This window comes from Nesoenas mayeri, assembly GCF_963082525.1.
Source record: "Nesoenas mayeri genome assembly, chromosome: 2".
NCBI lineage: Eukaryota > Metazoa > Chordata > Aves > Columbiformes > Columbidae > Nesoenas > Nesoenas mayeri.
This window is the reverse complement of record NC_137543.1, coordinates 107,344,959-107,368,217: the sequence shown is the minus strand read 5'-3', so window position 1 is coordinate 107,368,217 and position 23,259 is coordinate 107,344,959. Positions and strand designations below refer to the sequence as shown.

General features: G+C 42.8%; 1 protein-coding gene across 1 annotated transcript in view; it reads right to left on the bottom strand.

Moving 5' to 3' along the window:
* The window catches only part of EGFR (epidermal growth factor receptor), a gene marked incomplete at both ends in the record, with an annotated part of 154,870 nt that overhangs the window by 30,074 nt on the left and 101,537 nt on the right, over window positions 1–23,259 (bottom strand). The window contains 10 exons of the mRNA XM_080340441.1: window positions 52–142; window positions 1,321–1,394; window positions 1,494–1,620; window positions 2,184–2,300; window positions 3,173–3,314; window positions 4,726–4,844; window positions 7,754–7,822; window positions 9,443–9,577; window positions 10,275–10,461; window positions 12,180–12,331. Of these exons, the coding sequence (XP_080196567.1) occupies window positions 52–142; window positions 1,321–1,394; window positions 1,494–1,620; window positions 2,184–2,300; window positions 3,173–3,314; window positions 4,726–4,844; window positions 7,754–7,822; window positions 9,443–9,577; window positions 10,275–10,461; window positions 12,180–12,331 (1,213 nt within the window). The remainder of the gene's footprint in view (window positions 1–51; window positions 143–1,320; window positions 1,395–1,493; window positions 1,621–2,183; window positions 2,301–3,172; window positions 3,315–4,725; window positions 4,845–7,753; window positions 7,823–9,442; window positions 9,578–10,274; window positions 10,462–12,179; window positions 12,332–23,259) is intronic.

The following is a 23,259-nucleotide window of genomic DNA, read 5'->3' as shown; positions in this document are numbered from 1 at the left end:
ACTCTGACTAATGCAGCTCTAAACAGAGTTTCTTTTACATGATTTACTTACTGTTGTTTGGTTCTGCCTCGTATAATCTCCAGATTTTCAAAAGCATAGAGATCAGTAGCATTATCGGGCCAGGCCTGAATTAACAAAAACCCTGAAATGAGGAAAAGAAGATTAAAAAATAGTAGTAATAATAATAATACTAAAACTGAGGTCAGTATTGGCAGCAGAACCTCTTCCTTAAGCTCCTCCTGTGCCAGGAGAAGGCGCTTGTGCTTTCCCTATCTTATCTGAGCATCTCAAAATGAAACATGACATTTTAGGGAGCAGGGAGATATTTTTAAACCCTGTTTTATAAACAGTTTACTTCTTAGCCCACCATGAGGGCTTAGGAGCTCAAGAGATGGTGTGTCAGTGAGTTGCACATCCTGCCACACCGAGCCGCAGCTGATGACAGCTCTTACCCTGGCTGAGAAGCTGCAGGAGAAAGGGCATCCCTGTCCCATTTGCAAGCTGCCCTCAGGGATCACAAAAACTAAAAAGAAAGCAGAAATGGAGCAGGACAGACAGACACTTGGAGTGGATTTGCTAAGGCAAGCAGATTTCCCTGCTCAGCTGAGGCACTCAGGAGGAGGGGGGAGAACTTGGGAAATTGCAGGCTGCTGCATGAAGCTCTGAGATTAGTCATTGCTACCCTGAAGGGAGACAGACAGGTAAAAGACTGGGAAAGGGCAACAAGAGTCGCATCTGTGGACCCAGCTCTGATGTTACACTCATTTTATAATGGCCTGAATAAAATTACTTTTAATTGATACTTGGTGCAAGACATGGCTCCACTGGCCACTTTGTGCTTGTGGAGACATATTCACCCCAAGGAAGAGCTCTTCAGGCTGGAGACGGTGTCTCTGCAAGGATGACACAAGCCACTGAGCACGCTTCCCTAAGGAGCTGCTGAAAGGTTTTCCACAAATAGAAACATACTTGGCTTTTTTTAGCTGGAGTGGCACGCCTCTGCATCACCACATACTTCTTGGGTGGCTGAAAATCTCCTTTGCTTTTACTGTTTGCTGAGGCTGTCAGTTCAGCAGAAGGGATGGTCTGGCCAAACTACACATATACACCTTGGATAGGAGACCAGTATGGCTTATGTGGGCATAATGCTGACGAGGTGCTGCTGATCACCTTTGTGGAGAGTGACCACCCCCCGTAGCTCAGAGATAGAAACTCTTTGCTTGTACTTCTCTTCATGTGCTTAAAAAAATTCCCAACTCTCCCCTTGTGTTTTTGGCAGTACCGTTCAGAGAACATCTCAGGTTAAAATTTGTTGCCAACCTGATATTTCTTTGACTGTTTTGAAGACATCCAGCTTCTTGGGGTCCAAGGGTAGGGTCTTCGTGAAGGCATCACTGAAACAAACAGAATGAGGAATTGGGAAAAGAATGGCTCAGCCTGAATTTCTCCCTAGCCCTTCTCCTCCAGTGCTAAATGATCAGCAGGCAACTCACCCTAGAAATGCAACTGGGAGAATGCTAACATCCCCGTTGATCTTGGTACAGTTTTTGAAGGAGTCAATGTTTGTGGCATTTATGGAGAGGATCCCTTTAAGTTCACCTATTCCGATGCCATTGCACACTGTTAAAAGAGAGATACAGAATTCAGGGGGGAGAAGAGTGAAGCCCAATCACATACAAGGGAATAAACATGGAGATGACATTAGTCCAGAACGCACTCCCATATTGTGAAACCTACCACCCAAGGTAAGTTTCATAGATCTTGTGGCTACTTTTGCTTTTCAGAAAGCACCACAGCATAACTGCTTTCTGTTTGCCCAGCTGTGCAGCTCCGGTCTGAGCATCTCTGCACACAGCCTCTGGCACATGCCCTTCAATCTCTTTACCCCATTTTCATTTTATTCCCCTTGTTGAGATACTGGAAAGGAAAAACAAAAGAGAAGGCTGATTTGCAAGATACACATGCACACAATACATAGTTTATTTACTATACTTTTGGTGTATCCCTGTTGGAGAGGATGCTCCACAGCCATGTTTCCTGATCAAACCACTTGTCAGATCTCCAAACTATCACTTGATATTTATATTGAATTTGCACTTAATTCATGTCAGAACACTATGTACTTTTTCTAATAATTCACCTATTATCTCAAAGCCTTATTGGTTTATTCCATGGTTTTGTACCTTTGCTGCATAGCCCATCACACTTTTTACACTTCCGAACACCATTTTCTTCCACTTCATAAGTATCGGTATTGCAAGAGCGAACGCAGGAGCCATGGTCTGTCACCACATAGTTGTCTGGAAAAAACAGGATACAAAGGTCATTGAAATGAGAGGGATGCATTGGGGGCTGCAAGGGCACTTTAATACTAGGAAGAAAAAGGGTTTTTGAACTTTGGATATACATAGCAAAGTACAGGCATTAATTACTAATTCTCACAAACATCCTTTGAAGATAGATGGACATACAGTGCTATCACCAATTTACAGAGAGGGGAACCGTCACACAAGGATAAAACAACATTGCCAAGGTCAGGCTGTGCAGCAGTGCCATAACTGGGATCAATACACGGCACTTCTGATCCCTCACCTTTACTCACTATTCCAGGCTATGGGCTAGGCAGGGCAATGGTCAGTCTCAGAAAGGAATACCAATTCTGCATGCTAAACTCTCTCTTACATATAAGTCTTGATGGGTTAAAAAAACATGGACGTGGAACAACATGAAAGAAAAAGCAAGCATCTGCAGAGGAAGCAATGATCACAGGCCTTGAGAGGGTGCATTGAAACTGTTGACTTTCTATCAGTCCTAATAAAGAACCAGTTAAGAGTTGATGCTGCTTCAGTAATCCACAAGATTGATCCCATATGGCTGTTAGTTTGGTGATCCTCACAAGATGTTTTTCTCCCCATCAAGAGAAAAATCCCCAGAAGCCAAAATTTAATGGTTAAAAATCAGAGAAGGAGATGGATGCAGACAGTTTGAAGAGGCTATCTTCATTACCAGCTATTCTCTGATTTTTGCCACCTGTTCCCGGTTACTACAGAAGCTGAGGAGAACAAGAAAGTGCTCTTTCACTTGCCCATAACACAGAGGGTTGATACAGGTCCCTTCCCACCTCTGTCAAACACCCCACTTCCTTTGTGGTTGCAACCTGAAATGAACTTACGTGGACATTCCCTCACACAAGTGGCTCCGAAGCTGTATTTTCCATCAGGGTTGACATCCATCTGATAGGTGGTGGGGTTATACAAGACCAATGGGGGACACGTATCCTTGCACGTAGCTTCATCCCGAAACTTGCGGCATGCCTGTCATTGAACAACATTAAACTACCTCCTCCTTAAAAAGCTATAATGGTTTTACATTAGCTCTTTAAAAACACTGTGATGGGCTCATCTGTTTCCTGCTTGGTTCTAATGGAAACCCCAAGCAGTTACAGGGATGGTCTCTCATGCTTTGAATATGAAAAGTTGCTTCAGGTTTGGCAATCAAGTTTAGTATTTGGAAAAAAATAAAGAGAGAACATGAGGTTTTCTTGTTCTGAACAAGAAATCTTGGCACTCTGGCAGAGAGCTGCTGGGATTCACGTGGGAACAGGAGTAAATCTGCATGCTTTAGACAGAAGAATTTTCCCTACAAGCGGTAACCAGATCAAGACAAACGTACTTTTCTTGGCCACTTTTTAATAACCTAAATCAAATCAAGTCCTTTCCTGACGATTACTGACTTTTCTAGCTAAATATTAAACTGAAGCCATTATATTTGGCTGCAGGTAATGAACAATTTAGCAGGCATTTATGAAGGACAAGTTGGCTCTTCCAATCTAATTTGGCATTAAATTAATAATTGCTCTCTTTTCCTCTCTTCTCTTCCCTGGCTTTTCAGATGAGAAAAAGTAACTGTGTGAGCCAGTAAGGGCATCATAGCCATGTAATTTATAAGAGGACCAGGAATACAGGTAACAACAACAAATCCCAGACTGGATGGTTTCTGTTGCAATTCCTCAGTAGTCACTTAATTCAGAACGAAGTGCAGTGCAAATACAGGGAAGAGTTAAAACCACAGTGTGCACCAACTCCCTGAAACTCTTGTAGAAAAGCAATGGGATATTTTTTCCTAAAAAGGCTCCATTTGCTCCTTGTCCCTCCACTGCCCCTGGGTCCCCTGAACACAGTGCTCTTGTGGCAAGTGAAAACCAGAAAGGGAAACATTGATTTAATGTCTGAAGTTCAATGAAATGCAAAAAAAAGTGAAGATCCATCACATCTTATTCCCCTTACAAGTTCTTGCTTTAGTAAACCAAGATTATTACTGGCTAGTGCTAAGTAGCATAAGGCAAAGCTGTGCTGGCATGGAAAACCACTGCAGTCATAGCAGCTGAGGACATGGGGACCTGCCTAGATGGGGAAGTCACTCTACAGCAAACACTCAGCTGCTCTGCAACAACTTTGAGCTCACTGGGTCTTGAAGCCACTGACGCTGGTTGGACAAGCACTAGGAAGCTCCACTTGCAGAGTCAGTAAAGACCAGATAAGGGTGCGGTGGAAGTTCCTTTTCCCTCCCACTGACCACCCATGCAGGGAAACCCTGGAGCACCCTCCAGGTCAGCAACTCTCAGAGGCCTTCTGGGATGGAAGAAGGCTAGAGGCCATGCAGCTGAAAGCCTGCCTCGCCATGCCAGGGACTTATGCAATTAGGGCGGTGGGGTAGCATTGTTACCAGGCAGTCGCTCTCCCGAGGCCCCGTGCACCCCGCAGCACACTGGTTGTGGCAGCAGTCGCTGGGCACCTTTCCCCTGCACCGGCCAGAGCACTGCTGGGCACAGATGACTTTTGTTACTGGAAGACACAAGAAAAAAGGAAAAACATCAGGAATGAAGAACATTTAATCTTTACTTGCTGCAATGAGATGAAGAAATATGGAGAAAAGTACTGGTGCAGTGCCAGATTTTGCCCATGGGATGCATATTCTGTCCTCATAGAAGGCCAAGGCTCAGGAGGGGTGAGAGCTGGTGTGGTTGGTGATGAGAAGAAGTTGTATTCAGCCCATAATTAGCTTGGCTCTTTAAGCACTCTGGTCCCAGCCAGGAAACCATGTCCTGCTTAGAAAGAGCATCCGTGTCCCTGCGGCATCAGTGCCTAAACCAAGAAAAACTCTGTGGACTCACTGCATCTTACAGCTGGGCAGTAGAGCAGAATCTTTCTCAATTTTGTTGAGAAAATCTGGTATTATTGGTGGTAGCTTCGAGAAAAACAACACAACAGGAGAACTGCCAGGACTCTCTACTATAACGGGAAACTACATTGTTGGTGGGGTGTTAGGATCCCTCCAATGCACTAAAAATATTTCTGAAATTTGCAGAGAGATGGAAGACCCACTCAGCAAAGCAATTTCATATGCATATTGTATTATTTTTCTTTAGACTTCGATTTCTTGGCCAAATTTTATCTTCATTACTCAATTCCCACAGGGTTTGCACTAGTGCAGCAACCCAGAGGAAGAACTGGCCCTGATTCAGCTTTTTGCAGGGAAGCAAAAACTGCCTGCAACATTTTGTTGAGAATCGGGAAATTGCCTCCATTTGAATATCAAAGCAGAGAAAACGATAATTAGAACAATCAAAAAAACCCAGCAGAAATTAATGGCTAGCATGTGTTTGTATCAGAGACCCAGAATGCGTTTATATGCTCTCTACGAAAAAATTACTGGTCCACAGACCTTGGCATTACGTGTCAGAGAAACCTGATGGCATATCTGCTGCATTACAGCACCCTGAGTGCTTCAGCTGTGCACTACAATGACTGTTATCAATAGCACAGTTAGCACTAATGAGTTACAGTATCATCAGGAATTCCTGTAAGTCCGTACCAGATGGTTGTTAATTAACAGAAAAATTTTGGAAAATGTAGCCTGCTACAGGGTATATAACAGTGGTTTTTTTAAAAAAATAATATTTTCTGTTTTTTTCCATTGCACACTTTTGTATCCAAACTGTATTATTTCATTTTTCTTGTGGGTCTGTAAGCAAGATATCATATTTTCAAGGAAACAGATTATTTCCACAATATGCCTTAGCTTCTCTGATAGCAGCTCCTCCAACTAGAAACAGGGGAATAAAAGGCACATTGTTTTACATGAACAGCATTTTGATATCATTTTTTTCATAAGCATCAGCAGGGGAGTAAAACAGCTCGTCACTTTGATAGCTATTGACTAGAGCTTCCTGCTGGAAACATGTATCACGGCAAATTTTTCATACAGAATATCCCACGTTCATTGAAGGAGAGAGATACGTACCGTCCCAAACTTTCCCACATATGGAAATGTGGGATAAATTTTCAGTTGGCCAGATTCTGAAATGCCTGAAGAGGAGAGCCAGTGCCTGCAGATGGTTTTGTTTTATACACTCCTAGTCATCCTCCAGAAGCCAGGAGGAGTTTGTAAATGCTGGAAGGTTACAGGGCTGAGACCTGAGGTTTCGCAAGCCCCGGGGACAGCTGTGTGGCTTCAACTGTGGGGACTGACCTGGGAAGGGCTTTTGTTTGAGCAGCCACTGTCCACCTCAGGAGCCAAACTGCAGAGCTGACTGAAAAAAACTAAAGCTTTTACTAAATGAAGACAGAAAAGCTATATGCTCCTTTCTGCTTAAGCTCTAGAAGCCATGCAAATTTGGCCTGATACTTTCAAAGAAGAAACTTAGGTTTAGGTTTTATTTTCAGAAAACCAAAGATAGGATGTAGCTTTATTTATGTTATGTCCAGATCAGCAGTCTTTCCACTGAACTTCGCACAAAAAGAACAGGAAAAAAAGAATCAGAAGTAGTGCATTTCCCTACTTAATACAGAAAAAGGAAATAATTAAGTAGTGAAACAAACAGAAGTGGTCTTCCTCCTCAGCCTTTACTTTAGGAAAAATAAAGTCTTGCAAAATCTCAAGCACATCTAAATGGATGTTTCTGTCACCCTCTTATTATCAGGCAAGCATCCTACCTGCAAAATTTTACAGTAAAGCACAGGCAGCCAAACCGAACAACCTCACAATGTCAAATATCTCAATTTACAAATTTAAAAATGGCTATGCATTTATGAGAGACTTCCAAAGGCCCTTCAAATACAATCTGTGGTGACATGAAGGTGACACCTTCCATGTTTACAAAAGAAACTTAAAGGGATTCCAAAAAGAGGAACTCAAGCCAGCAAAAAATGGGTTATGTTGTCACTTCTAATAGCTAGAAATTAATCCAAAATATCTTTAACTAGCCTGCAGAATCACTCTGTGAGAAACAGCAAGAAGGCAAACAATTGAGCACACAGCTACTGCATTCTCTTGTATGGTAAAATAATCTAAAGAATAAATGTTCACAAGTGCAGATGGGAGAAAGTTGTGTCCAACCAAAAAAACCTTTCAATGCAGGAGACAGCTGCAGTCTTTCCCCTCTGGATGAACAGCACATCTGCAGGGAAACCCACATCCAAGTCAAACTACCTCGAGGTTTCCCCTCCTGAAATGGAGCTATGTGGGGGTAGTGGGCACAGCCATCCTCCCCTCGACTGCACTTCTGCGGAGTGGGAAGCAGGCCACATCCCTTCATGGTGCACTTCAAGGACGCCCAGCATACTGGGATCCAGAGAAGGAAAAGTATGAAATACATGTCACTAATTCACACTTGATAAGTTAGTTTTCCAGTAGATAGAAATCTAGTATGTCAGAGCAGACAAGATATTTCTTAATTAATCTGCAGGCTTACATGTCTGGCAGTTCTGTTCACCAGGACCCCAGCAGTGGTCTTCTGTGCAGTTTGGATGGCATTTGGGACCTAAAATATGAAAGCAGAGTATTATATTCTATAAATATGAACAACAACATCATGTGAGTCACAGAAAACAAAAGATTTGAGCTTTCGTTTTTGATAAATCAGGGGAGGAAGCACCTCTATACCAGTGCTCAAAAATTTTGAGAGCTAGACCTTAAATCCTTATCCTTTGTTCATCTCTGGTTTTCTACGTGCAGTTCTCCACACCTTGAGCAAGTGAGGGCAATACCCAGACAGTCTAGTTTACGAAAGAGACATATTTTTCCCAGGAACAAGGATCTCAGCTACTGCCCGGCTGGCCTTTCTGCTGGAGTTTGCATGCAATGGCAAGTCAGTGCCGGCTGCTTGCAGCCGGGCATGTGCCAGCAGCTCGCTACAGACCACATGTAAATCACTGCTTCTGAACAATGCGGTTCTGAAAAGAAAACAAACCCAACTGGATTCACAGGCAACTGCCAGCTACTCCAACCACAAAGTAATTCGACTTGTCTGCTTCGCACCCTCCTCCTGCCCTCTGCCAAAAATACTCCTCAGCATATATATAAAAATACTCCTCCTGCAGCAGATGGACAATTGATGGAGAGGTGGCAGGATGGATGTACACCCTGCCTGTCCTTGAATGTTCAGTGCCGGGCTCTTTCCCATCCCTCCCTCCTTACTCCTTTCTTTCTTTTTCTTTCTCTTAGTGACAAGATTCCCCCTCCCCTGCCCGCCATCAAATAGCTGAACAAATGCCAATACTTGTCCAAGAGTTGATTCATTTGGTGTGAGACCAAAGAACTACTTTTTTGTTTAAGTTGAAAAGTTAAAGGTTAACATTTCTGTGATGTTTAGAGCCAAACTCCTATGATGACTTGTATTCTTCACAGCCCCTTGATTATGCTAAGGCTCTGCAGAAAAAATATGTCAACACAGAAGTTGGCTATTAGCTCTCAGGCAATTACGCAACTGGAAGAAGATAAAGAAAATATGCTTTTCCGCCAAGTTACAGTGCCAGAAATGAAATGCTCAGAAATTAAAATAAACTCTCCTTTCCGTGAAATGACTGGGGATTTTACAAGGGACTCGTAAGACTGAGGGATTAGCTTGAGCCCACTGAAAGCATATGCTAAACAAACTTTTAAATATATGCTCATCTCTCTGCTCAACTAAAGCATCAGATTTATCTGCCTGTTTATCAGTAATTTTGCAAGGATAATTTGTGCAGCCCAAAATCGCAGTTTTATAGCACTCAACTTGGTCCTTAGCAGCAAAAAGGCTTCAAGTCCCACAGTAACTCCATGACAGTACCCATATGGGTCTTCTAGACCAGAGCCTTATATAGTAAACAGAAGATTGCTGGAAAACGAGTGCACATTATTCTGAGTTGTCTTTGAAGACACACATACGTAGGGTACTGTCTGAAATCAAGAGATGCATTCTCAATAACTTCACTGAGCTCAGTGAAAAATTACATCTTAGGCTAGTGGTGAAGAAATGAAAGGGTTTCCCTCAGAACAGGGTTTGGTGGCCGTCAATGTGCAGGAATTGGTGGATCTGAAACCCACCACATGAAAGATGGGATGTTTGTTCTTCAGTCTGAAATGAGGGAGCACATAGCATTTTGGTTAAGTTAATACTCACAAGAAGACAGGTTGCTTGCAAATTCAAGCACTGTGGGAGGCTTCTTGCTTGTGTCAATGATGTCGTTCCAGAGAACAGTGTCCATGTTGCACAGCTTGGGGTTGTTGCTGATTTTAACACCTCCGTTGAGAATTTCTGCCATGGAAAGAAAAAAATCGGTAAGTGAAGCAAACTTGCCTACGTCTTCTGTCTCTGAACTAAAGAAAGGGAAATAAAACACGTTTCTTTGCCTCAGTCACACTATACTGACAGAAAAGGACAATCTGCATGGCACCAGCACTCCTGGTAGTGCAACTAACACCAGGCTCGGACTGGCAGGTTCTGGAGGGTCGGCTGCTATTGGATGCCACTAAGATGCCACTACATGTGGCCTTCTGCCCAGTGCTACCTCCAGAGGCCACTGCACTCATCAGAGGTGGCACTGCTGGTGTGCACAGCCAGGGACCGGGTAAGACCTTAACTCACATACTATCAGCTCCCACTGGAATTTAACTGATAATACTGGTGTGCTGGAATCAACTAATGCAAAATAATCACTGGATACTTCTCTGCCATTTTGAAGGACACAAATAAATCTTACCACCTGTTGGTGCTTTGGATTTTCCTGCATCTTTCTGCAATGGGAAATTATAAACTGCCTTCATCTTTTGAAGAAAGATGGCTAGAAGGGAAGCAATGAGGAAGCTGGGAAGCTACAATCAGACCCTTGTTTTTAAAGCAGGATTTGATGGCATGTGACTTCGAGAAGAGATCTTAAATCCGATCTTGATACCAAGAACCTAACAGTTGAAGTTTGCTTTACAGGTGCCTCCACCTCTTGCCCTCATCTTACCTGACAGCCGTTTCATTGGCAGCTCTCGGAGTCCCTGGGTTTTATTCATGTGGTAATTGGATAAAACTGCCAAGGCATAAGAGTTGTCATAGAGCACATTGCCTCGGATGATCTGGAGGTTTTCTAGAGGAATGACATCCACCATGTTGAGTGCGATGAGCACATAGCCGGCAACCTCCTGTATCGTCTGAAATAACAACAGAAGAAACAAAGTGTTTAATCCATGGCACTCTTCTGCTCTTGACAGAGTCACTTCCCCTCTCCCACCACCCCAACCCACCATCTTTCAATTTTAAGGAATGATAAACCGCTTAATCTCATTTAAAAAAAATAAATCTGATAATAAGAAGGGACTATGTGGAAAACTTTGCTGTCTAAGCAGTTACAAACTGACTCTTAGAGCAGCTACCAGGGGCTCATTCCAAAGGTCCAGCTTCCCCTGCGGTCTCCCCACGCAATGCCAAGTGGGGCCGCCTAGGAGTTGCAGGAAAACAGGGCAAGCATATATAATACAGCAACCGAGTGTGATGCTTCCTCTGAATACTTGTCCCAATTCCAACCATTGTTGGCACAAAGACGCCATCTGATTGAGGCTTTTACACTCTCTCTGATGTGTCCCTTTCCTTGCTGATTCTCCAATGCTCAACAGAGGGCAAGATCAGGTAACCTCTCTCTTAAGTAACAGCTATAGGACAAGACAAGTGAGGCACTGTCCCTGGATGTAGGTTAATCCCTGCCTTGAACTATAAAATGTGTGCATTTCTATCATCTCCTACAAAAATCACCATAATGACAAAACCTCAGGCTACCACTCAGGATATTTTCCTATTCTATGAAGACCACCAGTGAGTCTTCAAGAGATCTGTTGTGTTCGTGTGAACGCTGAGCTCCATGGTCAAGTTGTGCTTGCGAAAGAAAAATGGCAATATCATCATATTTGTAACTCATATGTCTGAACCATCTCTTTTCTGAGAAGAAAAGCTCACACAAAGAGATTACTCCTATTGGCCCAGAGGACTGATCTTTTTATTGAAATCTACCATTGATACCAGACATAGACTTATCATGTCAAAAAAACCTTCCTCTCCTGCCTCTTTCTTTGAAAACCTCCTAATTTCAGAACAAGGCATGTGTAAAACAATGCATTAAAAAACATCTGTTAAGAAAAATATAACCTAAGGTGTGACACTATTTCCAGTGGCAGCATCCCGGCAATGGGGGAGCAGAGCTGTGCCCCTTGCCCAGTCTCTGCTGGTGGAGAACCCTGAGGTGCCCATGTAGAACAGCGTTCCTCCTCATGCCATGGCTGTGTTTTATCACCTGTCCCCATCTGTTCCGCTTTCAGCTTGAGATGGGAGTGACTCATGTCTAAACTGCAGAGGACTATCTTGAAGATTGCTCCAAGTGTCCACATGGGAAGCTATTGCACAGGACCTGCCTGCTTGGGAAGTGGGCACTGCAGGCTGGAGGGGAACTCACCACCACAGCAGGGGAAGGGGTCACAGTTTACACGGCAGGGTATGAGCCTCCACACTTCAAAATCTGCCATCAGTGCATTGCCACTCACTTTGTGCTTTGCTTTGCCCAATAGCACCACAAAGCCTTTTGCCCTCTGAGGAGTAGAGGCAATGGGAAAAAATGCAATAACATTTATAAATAAGAAGAAACCTAACTGCCTGGCAGCCAGCACAGGTTGGCAGGCACTTGAAAAGCTATTTCTCAAAGTACCTGATTTAGTATTGTAGGGCTGAGGGTATCCTGCAGCCTACATGTATCCTGCATCTGTGATGTGCTATTTTTATGTTTTTGGATGACCACAGAATTTTATAGGTAGCCAATCGTTTGCACTTAAAAAATGAAGTAAGATTCCTTTAGGACAAAGTTATATTGGCCAGGAAAGCTAACCTTCAGGAAAGAGAGGTCACGATTATGCTCCACGTATGTAATCTCCAGGTTGCTGAGTACCACCTCACAGTTGTTGTACATCCTCTGCAGGCTGGTGAAATGGTCTTCCACATGTCCCAACTGAGTCAGCTTGTTATTTGTCCCTTGACAAACTGTGGAGGAAAGAAAAAAACTCCATGAAGGAAAGCAAGAAGTACAGGGTGAAGACTTATTTCCCATCTATCTTTACAGGCACCACAGTAAGGGAAGCATCAGCACAGATTCACAAACCCCACAAATGTTATCTTACATGACCCTAATGGCAATTGTGTAGGGAGCATGCGACATTTCCCGAGCACAGAAAGATACCAGAATTAAGAGCTGGACTAATCCTCCATTGCTTTCTATCAAAAACTCCAAAATGAGGCTTTAGTATATAGGTAGTACTAAGCTTTCTGTGCCACAAACATAAATCAGTTCCTGAGGAGAGGGTATTGATACAGTACCACCAAACATCATTGAAAACAGTATGCTGCCAGGTATCAGCAAAGGCAATTTCCCTGAGGACCCATTTACTTTGGGGGCCATTGTATCTCCTTGTTAACCCAGTGGGAGGGAGTCAGGGTTTCCTGCAGGACACCTCAAATTAAAAGTCCAGGTTTTAAGAGCAAACTGAACCTCCAGGGCTCACACATCTCTTGCCACTCCAACACATGGAGATTCTGGAGATTCCTGGCATATTCAGCTTTGGCACACAAGTCCTTGCTAGTGGGGAAGGAAGGAAGGAAGGAAGGAAGGAAGGAAGGAAGGAAGGAAGGAAGGAAGGAAGGAAGGAAGGAAGGAAGGAAGGAAGGAAGGAAGGGAGGGAGGGAAGGAAAGGAAGTGGTGCCATACAGAGCACCACTGAGATTACAAACATTCATAATGGCATAGTGGAGAAATTAATCCCCACCTGAAATTCTATTACTCGGCTTTACTAAACCCAGATGAAATGTCAAGTTATCACCACTATATTCAATTGCAATAAAAGAGCAAAATGCAAATTGCTTTAAAGAAAAAAACACCACACACAAGTCCCAGAAACTCTTCCAGTCATCCTCTGGGCTGTCCCTACTTAGCTAAAATTAAAACATATCTGAGTTATGCCAATACAGAGGAAATGTGAATGATTCAAAAGGCAATGTGGTAAAAGACTTCACAACACCTTCCAGTTGGAAAGCTTCAGCCCAACTTTGCTCTTCAGCGGAAGCAGAAGGAAGCCTTTATCTCATTGTTGCTGTAATGCAACCCAAGTCTGACCTCATACCTTTCCATAAGACACCAAAAGAATTGCATTCTTCTAACCCCCCAAAAAAAACCAAATCATGAAGTGATACTCTTGTAGAGCCGTAATTCCTAGAAGCACCAGTCACAGATTGGGACACCATGGTGTGGGGTGCTATAAAGCAAAGAACAAAGACTCTTGACAAAGCTGGAAATAAGTTTCGGAGTTAGTAACGTAAGATATTTGTTGAAGATTTACCAAACAACTAAATTTTTATTAGTAGGAAAAATAACTTAATAAGCAGTGATCAAGAAACAATTAACAGTCATCAAAACCATTCACTGAGCAGCTGAGCATGTGTTACTTCTCAGAACAGTCATCACCCTTAAGGAGTTAACAGTGATAAAAGATTAAATAGTCTTTGTCTATGTTTAAAGCAAGGCTATTCACTCACATTCCTCAGTTATTTTTCATTATATGTTTAGATGAACATTATGATGCTTGGGATCAGAGTGGCAACTGCTAATAAATGGGTACAGTTTAACAGGGGCTGTGATTATACTGTGTAAGCTGCTTGTTACTACATGAGCATCAAGTGTAGAAAATCACCTTTTTACATTTGCCTCGAATTTCTGTAATGGACAAGAAATTCCTACAAAGAATTCTCTGTTTCAGTTTCAAACATAACTATTGCAACGTGCCCATGCTTAAAATCAGCATTTGCATTCCTCCAACGAAGGAAAAAGCCAGTGACAAAAGATCTTTGGAGGGTTCGAAGTGTCAGCTTGGATGCTTAGTTTAGGCATCTCAGATTTGATCTATAGGTGTGTGATTTTGAAATGCACTGAAATACAATGCAGAAGCAGGTGCAGTTTAGACTGCAGTGTTTATGCTACATCTGCACTGAAGGAAGGCTGGAAGGAGGAGCCTTCTGCAGCAGCATCCTACTGGTCACCTATACCCAACATTGACACTAAGCAGCTTGGTACTGGTTGGATTGCACAGTCAAGCTCACTGAAACAAGCTCCAGGAAAAACTGCACACACTTGAACATGTTTCCCTTAGGACTGGACAAGTGCTGGAGATCTCAACTTGGCTCAGCTGTCCCAAGAAACACAGAGTTTTTCACTGCTTACTAGGCTAAGGCCGATGCAGCAGGCAGAGGGCATGGTTACTCTTGTGTTTCTCCCTCTCCCATGGAACTGCTCAGTGAATCATGCCAAAGAGTTGATCCAAGCTACAAATAATGCAGAGCAAGAAATAAATAAATGGACAGAGAGTATTTTTAGCTCAGGAAAGCTCACTGATTCGGTTCACCATGGTACCCCATGAACTTCTGCATTGGAAACAGCTCTGAGGACAGCAAGGAGGCAGGAGCAAACAGTCAAGAGAAGGATCTTGCCGGCTTGTGAAGCTGCAGAGGGAAACACAGACATAAAGCTGTACAAAGACGCTTCAGGTTGGTCCTCCAGGACCTATTTTCTTTCCCTGTTCTGGGAGTAGAGAGCACTTCGATGGCTCTCTACCAAAGATGTCTTAAGCCACATGCAAAACCACTTGACCTCTCCACCAGGCTCATCACCTCATCACATCCTCTACACAGTAAACAGAAGATGTAGATGAGATGTTAGTCAAGATCCGGAGAGCAAAAGAAAATGGGTTGCTTCAGTATATGGCTAGCATCAGTCAGATCACCCTATAGGAGCTTTCCCCCCATGCACAATTTTTTGTTTGCTCAAAGAGCTACAACACCAAATCCTTGTTTGCTGCAAGGAGATCTGAGTACATACAAAAAGTGAACTTCATCAGAGCAGTATGAGAACCTTGGTCATAAGCAGTATATGCTGAGCAAAGAAAACCCAAATCGAACAAAACAAGCTAAACCCCTGCAGCAGTATTATTAAACTCAGGCAAAGGTGCTAAATAATTTTCCAACTGTAACATTTGCAAAGAAAGAAAATGGCCAGCTTGCATCTCATGAATAATGCCATTCCTGCAATTTCTTCACTTACGAAAACCGTGTTCTGAAAAACATACATGGTATAATTATCTGTATATATTAATAATACTACAGTGTGAATGTCATTTTGGCCAGAGGCAAAAGCACAGACAATGCAGTGCTCACCTCACTCCGCAGAGTTTTAAGTGAGACGTGCATGCACGAGTGCATGGATTATATTATGATTTAACCTCTATTAAGCTTGACCTATTTGCCCTCCAAAGGACAAATTTTGATGCCACATACACTCATTACAGACTTTTGTTTCAATGTGTAGCAAAGCCAGCACTATCGAGGTTTTGGAGTCGGTGGTGTGTAAGGATACTTACGTGGTAGTGCTAGGGCCTGTGGTAGCATGTCCCACATAATATACATCCCATGTGAACACTTGCACATGGTTGTGGCACATTTTAGCTACAAAGAAAAGTAAAACAAAAAGAACCCAAGAAGTTTCCTGATCAAAATCCAGGATGAGAAATGTCCCTGGCCTGTAGAAAAGCTGAGATCCAGATCTGAACTTCAGGGTACGTGCTGATCCACAAAAGACGCAAGCTTTGCTCTTATGTGTGATGTTAATATACTAAAAATACGTCCAGTCTGGAAAAGTTTTGACACAGAGAGGACATCCCATGAGGCCTCCATCTGAAGCAGTGCTGAAATGGGGCTGCCTGCCAGGACCATGAGGCTCTCCTGCCCCAGCCCAGGTGACCCACCGGACCTCCAAAGCCCCAGCCATCACCCCTGTGATGTGGAGGCATCCCCAAAAGTCTGAAGGGCAGCAGCATGGGATTATCACCACAAAGCATTTTATTTCTGTCTGATACTGCTCTTAGCACACGTGCTGTGCTTCCTAAATGCCAAAGTACTGTTGATCTTGAAGTAGTTACAGTGTTACCTCAACAGGCAGCCTAAAAAAGGGCAGATATTGCTGAAATGACCTGAAATGTCAGGTGCTACATAAGACAGCAGCGATCAAAGAGCTGAACAGGCACACTGTACTGATAGATGCAAACTCACCGAATTTCAGTGCCTAGGGAAAGTGCAGGGTTGGCTGCTCTGGATACTAAAATCCTCTCTGTCCACAGTCATACTCGCTCCCCTTCTCTGCCTCAATCTTAGCCTAAAAGGAGTATTTGTCAGTGATCCAAATGGTTCACCATCTGCAACCCTCTGCTTCTTGGCCTTTTTTTTTTTTCTTGTGCAGCCCAAAGAAACTGAGTGAAATGGAAGCATTTTCTAAATGGCATTTTCCACAAGTGATGGTAGGGAGACAGAATGCATCCATTCAGCCATAATGCTAAGCAACTGCATTCTTCCAAATCCATACAAGCTCAGATTAAACAAAGTGGTCTCTGCAACAATTGCCCTGATACAAGTGAAACCTGTTTTCATCTTTTCCCCAGAAAATCTGATTACTGAAGTCTCAATCCTGTCATGCATATTTGTCCCAGACTTCAGAAAAACCCCTGAGAATGCTTTGAAAACAAATTACCACCAATCCCCAAATCATCAGCTGTTTCTGTCCATGCTTAGCCTCTGTTAGCCTCCCTGCAACTCTGACGGACACATCAAAATAATAGCTTGCAAAGGCAATTTCAGAGATATGCAAGTCCATTTCCATGCTTCATATATCACTTATAACTCTATATGACCTGGCATAATAAATTTATATACTTTTTCTGCATGTTTTCCAGCCATTATTGACAACAATGCAAAACTTGCAAACAAGAGATACTTGTTTCATCTGCCAGCAGGTTTATAAATATTCCTCTCTCCTCAGTCATTGGCAATAATTCCACCTTTGCTTTTTTTTTTCCCCCGGTATTTCATGGAAGAGCAGTACCTTCCAGGGTACTTTGTCCAGATACAGAGCTGCCTCCAAAAATCGGGTGGCATAATGTTGCCTGATGTCTTACCATCAGTGCTCCCTGCAACCAATTCACTTTAATCAGAGTGAACTGCAAACATTTTGTAAAAAATATTAGCTTGACATATGGGCAACCACACCACCCCAAAATTCTGCCCATTGCACCCTGGGTCAGCCCTGCACAATGCATTTGGGATCCTGGCCATCCCCTGTGCCTCCACACTCCTCCCTAGGAGAAAAAACTGTTTCCCCCTTGTGAGGGTTGTCACTGACCTTCACCTCGTGGGGCCTTAGAAATTAGATGAAAATCCTTGTGTCATTCAAGTAGAAATCTGTGCATCACAGATAAGGGCAGGTCCTGTATATCAGGTATTTTCTTTTAACTGACCTCAAAGCATTCCCTTACAGCTATTGAAAAGATACACATAATCTCTCCATACTACCACATAAGCCAGGGAAGTGCAGCTCGTATTGTCAAATGATCAAAATAATGGCATTTAAGCTTACAAGGAAGTACTAGAGAGGACAGGACATTTGTCATCATGACCAATGCCATTTCTGATAGAAAGTTAAGAACGATGCAATGTTTTCCCTAATGAAATGCAAGAGTTTGGAAAAAAGGAAGCAATATTTCATTATTTGTGATTAACCATTTAAATAGAAACACTTCATACATTAACCAGTTCCTCAACACTAGAGAGAGATGTGATAGAGAAGTTTCAGCATCACTGGGTTGAATATGTTTTACATAATAAGAATTTCAAAGGGAGGAAAGTCCATGTGACACAAAAAAAACCATCCAAATCTGCTGCAATGTGCTGTGGGAAGTTACAAAAAGGAAAGGAAAAGCTCGAAAACAGGTGAGGCATACAAACAATGCTCAGCCGTGGGGAGATGTTTTGCCTTGAGAAGAGTGGCTGCAAACACATACGATGCCTAAAAAGTCCAGTTTCAGCTTAACAAAGCAGCATCCTGGCACTGGAAATGCTGCCTCAGAAGATAGTAATTTTTACATATATTCAAATACTTTAATTTAAAACATTGTGAAAAACAGCCCTGTGTGGCTGTACCAAGTCCCTGCTCAAACAGTGTGGTTTTGAGTAATGCAGTTACTGAGATTAATTCCAACTTTTAGACACACTTGGAAAAAAACAATGACAGAGCTCTTAAAAATACTTAGATGTAAACTTCAGTTGCCAAAGTGACCCAAAACTAACACCATAGTGCAGAAAAAGAATATGCCTTAAGGGAAAGCTTTCCCAGATGATTTCTTATTTTTATTCACTTGATGAAAGCAACTTTTCCAGCTATTAATAAATCTAATTTTAAGTTTCCCTTGCTCTGGTTAGGAGGGGAGACCTGCCCTCCGATGGCAAAAGTAATGTCCTGAATTGCAAAGGATGGCGGCAGCACAATTGCATGACCCGACAGCTGGTGTGCACCTTCACCTGGAAGAATCAATAGTCATATACAAACCACCTTGCTCCTGAATGAAGACCTCTCCAAAGTCACAGTATTTCTGACAACAAGGAATTCAGCCTTACTAATTCCCTACAGTGTTTTCTATTCTCCCCAATATAATTTAGTAATATTTCTTTTTTTCTTCTCTGTTGCCATTATTTAATTCAGCATGTATCTTCATTAATCCTCCAGATTAAGGCCAGACTGGGATGGGCTGAAATCAGTCTTTCCACTGGCTTCAGTGAGAACTGGATGGGGGATTAAATTCTTGTCTCGCTGACGCCAGTGTAAATTTGGAGCAACTACAAGGACAGGGTGGGCTAGACCAGCATTTGAGGTTCCCCCTCTGAATGCCTTAGCATACAACTGTGGGAGAGCTACAGCACAAGACAAGCTTTTTTGTAAGTACCAGCATAATTGCAAAGTAACGGGAATTGTCACCAATTTTCTATAGTTCGGGAAAAGTTCTAATGGTGAATAACAAATTGTGATTTTTTGAGGGAGTGTTTCTAGTGGGGTACTGAAAGATGACACGGGTTTAGATCAGTTTTCTTCTGATGACTTTGTTAGTGGTCTATTAGAAGACATAAAATCATTGCTAAGGACGACTGCAGATGACACAAACATCACTGGTGTTCTAAATAACAAAGAGGGACAGGTGACCTGCACAGGCTGGTTTGTGTGATTTTGGAAAATAAGCTCTCTGAACAACATTTATTTAAACTATAGCCAAAGGCAAGGCCTTACATCAAAGACTGCAGAACATGTACTAGATATAAAACAGGGTGTTGGCATGCCATTGCCCTGAAAAGGACTTGGGGATAGTAAGAGGTGACCACTGCATCACTTGATGCAGCAGAAAACCACAACGGCTGGGTGAATCACTGGGAAAATGCTTTGCAAGGGAAGGCAGGAGCCGGCACAAATGGCTGGCAGTGCCCCAACACACCCAGGAGCCATGGCCTCTGCACTAGGGGGCCCCCCTCTCCTGGCAAAGCGGGTGTCACCAGGCGCAGCTCCGGCTCCCAACCTCACCTGGGTGCTCCACCACAACTTCAACCCTTCTCCAAGCTGCAGTTTGGCCTCTGTCCACGTCACACAGCCAATGGCTACTGCAGCACGACTTTGCCTTGAGTTTTGTAGGCTTTTTATTTGGGGCATTGACTGGGAAGTCAAGCCCCCAAGATGTCCTCACCAGCAGCTGGGGTGCTGCTGCTGCGTTGTCCCTCCCACTGACACCCTTTGGGGAGACTGCTATAAAGAAGTGGACCATTCTCTGTTAAGATATTGCTCAAGGTTAATGGCCAGGTTTATCGCAAGTGCAGTCACCAATGAATCCAAATAATGAGCTGCTCCTATGATTTATTAGTGAGGAAAACCCAAGAATAAGGAAATTTCATATCTATCAGCCACTATGCAAACATACACATATATACACAAATTATAACAAACACTTTATACATTTCATACACACCACTTCATAAATTTTGTACAGAAAACCACACAGGCACCCTTTCCCACCCCCATCTTTTACCCTTCTTTATAAAACCTCAGGCTACACCAAGTTATTTGAAGTCAGCATTGACTTTGAGGTGTCCCTCCCAAAGGTTCTCTGTCTAAGCTCAACAGAGAGGAGTAACAAGTGTAACCCTACAAATCTATCAAGACCAGGATGGGCAAAGTGATGAGTACATGCCATTTTTAGGCCTGTGGTTCCCTACATAGAGCAGAGCAACTGAAGGCGTGTATTTTAAGGTGCAAAATGTGGCTATTCAAGTCAAAACACGCCAGCTGTAGCTTAGACATTCAAGTGGTGTACAGCACAAGGAAACACCACCTAGTACTTTGGAAACTGCTGTAGAGGAAATCATGGAGGGGGAAATGCAGAGTCGGGAGTATATTTGGTAACACTGGATGGAAATATTGCCATCCCATTTATGCTGGGTCCTCCAAGAAAAAGCATAGCCCATGCCCTTGTTTCAAGACAGTTATCCTTATGCTGTGTGAAACCCACATACTGACCAAAGTATGTCTTGTACTGTGGAAGACAAATTCAAACAAGACCATGCAAGAGGCAAAAGACTTCACTGTCAGTCCAAACAGGCTCCACGCCCTCTGATGGTTTCCCCCAAGGATGGGCCCACCAGGTAGCACAGCCTCCGGCTGACAGTCCATAGCTGCAGCCCTCCTGCCCTCCAGGTTCACTCACCAGCATAGCTACTACACCCATCACCAAAAAGTCATATGCATCTGCTGGGCAGAGCTCTGGAGCAGGAGAAGGGCCGTCACACAGCCCCATTCAAGCAAGGTTTGGGCCCTGTGAAATGGCTCAGAGGAATCTCCATGGTGAATTTTGTCACTATTGTGTTGCTGCAAGTAGTATAAAAAGCCCAAGTAGAGCACAGAAGCAAGTGGCCGAGAGACCTCTGACAGCGAGCATGGCTTACTGCACTGTTAATCTGAGGAGACACGTATGGCAGGAGTGTGGCATCTCAAGATCTACACCGGGATATTTGGGATAACAAGTGGATGGCAATGGATACCTGTGCCTGCGCTCTGTGATCTAAGAAAATTGCGTTCTTCATTGTTGTTTGTTCTGGCAACATCAATGGAGAAGCAGGATTTTATAGCACAATAAAAAGAAACTGAAAATGTGTGCCCATGAAAATGTGGGCCCAGTTTATAGTTATATCAGCACTGAATTGTTTAGAATTGTTTCAAAATGAGTTAGAGAAACGATACTTAAAAGCATTAAACTATGCTGTGAACATTTTACCACATGGGATTTCTTAAGAAATGTATGTCGTCCAATGAAAATAAATCACATATTTTTCTTTATCTACATTAAATCAAGTCTTATGTCAAAACAATATGTGATGCACACATATTTACTTTTAAATCCCTCACACTTCGAGGTGTAAATTCTATGTGAGCACTCAGACTCAAAAAGGGCAAGAGAAAAACCTTACATCTGATTCCAAGTAGAAGACTAAAAGCTTGCTATTACAAATGCAACACACTTGTGTATTTTTGCCAATAAACATATATCTGCACATACGCATATATATGTAGCTCTCCCAGATGACTAGACTGACACCTCTAGAAACTGCAGTGTGTCTGGAGAACTACTGAAAACACAACAGCAATGGTGCAAGTTTTGTTCACTGCCTGAACTACGCACGCCCACCTCCATGCTAACCCTATCTACTTCTGTGCACGGTTCTGCCCACTGAAGTCACGACGAGTGTTGTCAGCAACCACAGCGGATGCTGCATCAAGCCTCTGGGTCCATATAGCTGCATCACTGCATGATACTTCCTCCGAAGCAAGTAACTATAGCAAGTTCCAGCCTCCAATGGATACAAGTTGGGAATCTACAGAAAGAAAAATCTATGGCCTGTAATTCCCCAAGAGCCACCTTGCCCCTTAGGAATGAGATCCCCTTCATGAGCGAGGCTAAAACAAGATGAAAACTGCAGACAGGACTAAGATAATATTTACTACTTCAAACAGTAAAGGTACTGTTAAGTTATCTGTACTAACATAGCAAATGCCTTGACAACTAACTACAAAGAACAAGCAAAAGCCGATAAAAAGCTTTAAAAGCTTGTCTCCGGCTACTACACGTTCATGGGAATGAATGTTACAGTTAATACTTACATTAGGGCTTCCAGCAGAAATTTGGATATTTGCACATGTTGACAAGCAAGCAAGTTAATACACGCTGCTGGTTTCAAAAGCCTCCAATAATATTTAAGTTTAAAAGGAATAGCTGAAGAGCATATTAAATCTAAATGAGCTCTGGATTGCCTTCTGATCTTCATTTAAGCCTTGACTAAAACTCAATGGAAAGACTACTGTTGAAACCAACGGGACCTGAATCAAGCTCTTATTTCACTTAATTTAACTGTGTGAAATTCAATAAATGAGGTAAACAGACTTTCTACCGCCCTTTTTTTTTCTGGAAGTAGGAGAACTACAATTACATTTTGAAAGCACAGCCAAAAAAGCCACAAAGTGATTAAGCAGCACCTGGGTAAGTTTTGAAGATGGAGACCAATTTATCTTCAAAAGTCTGGGAAGAAAAAACTTCGAACTTAGTTGTCAGTACTATAAATGTTGCGTGTTACAGCAAGTGGACTGCTTTTAAAGTCAGTCTTATTTAGCAATAGGGAATCTCAGCCACATTTAATGCCAGAGTTTAGTTCTGTGAAGAAATGTAAACAAGTTTGGACATTCTAAAACGTACTTGAAATGCACGATTATGGTATATTACATGCTGTTCAAACTCTGAAAAAGTTCCCTTTCCATCTCTTGATTTGCATGGTGAACCTCTGCCATGCAACCTGAGCTGGAAGGCAGGCAGCCTTCTTCACGCTCTTTCACCCTATTCAGCAAAGCAACTGCTCCATGGCCTAGTACTGAGTCCAGAAATTCTGCAATCTGAACAGCAGAAATATTATGTTATACAGAATAAAGCTCTGCTAATGCTCTCAGACTTGTATCATCA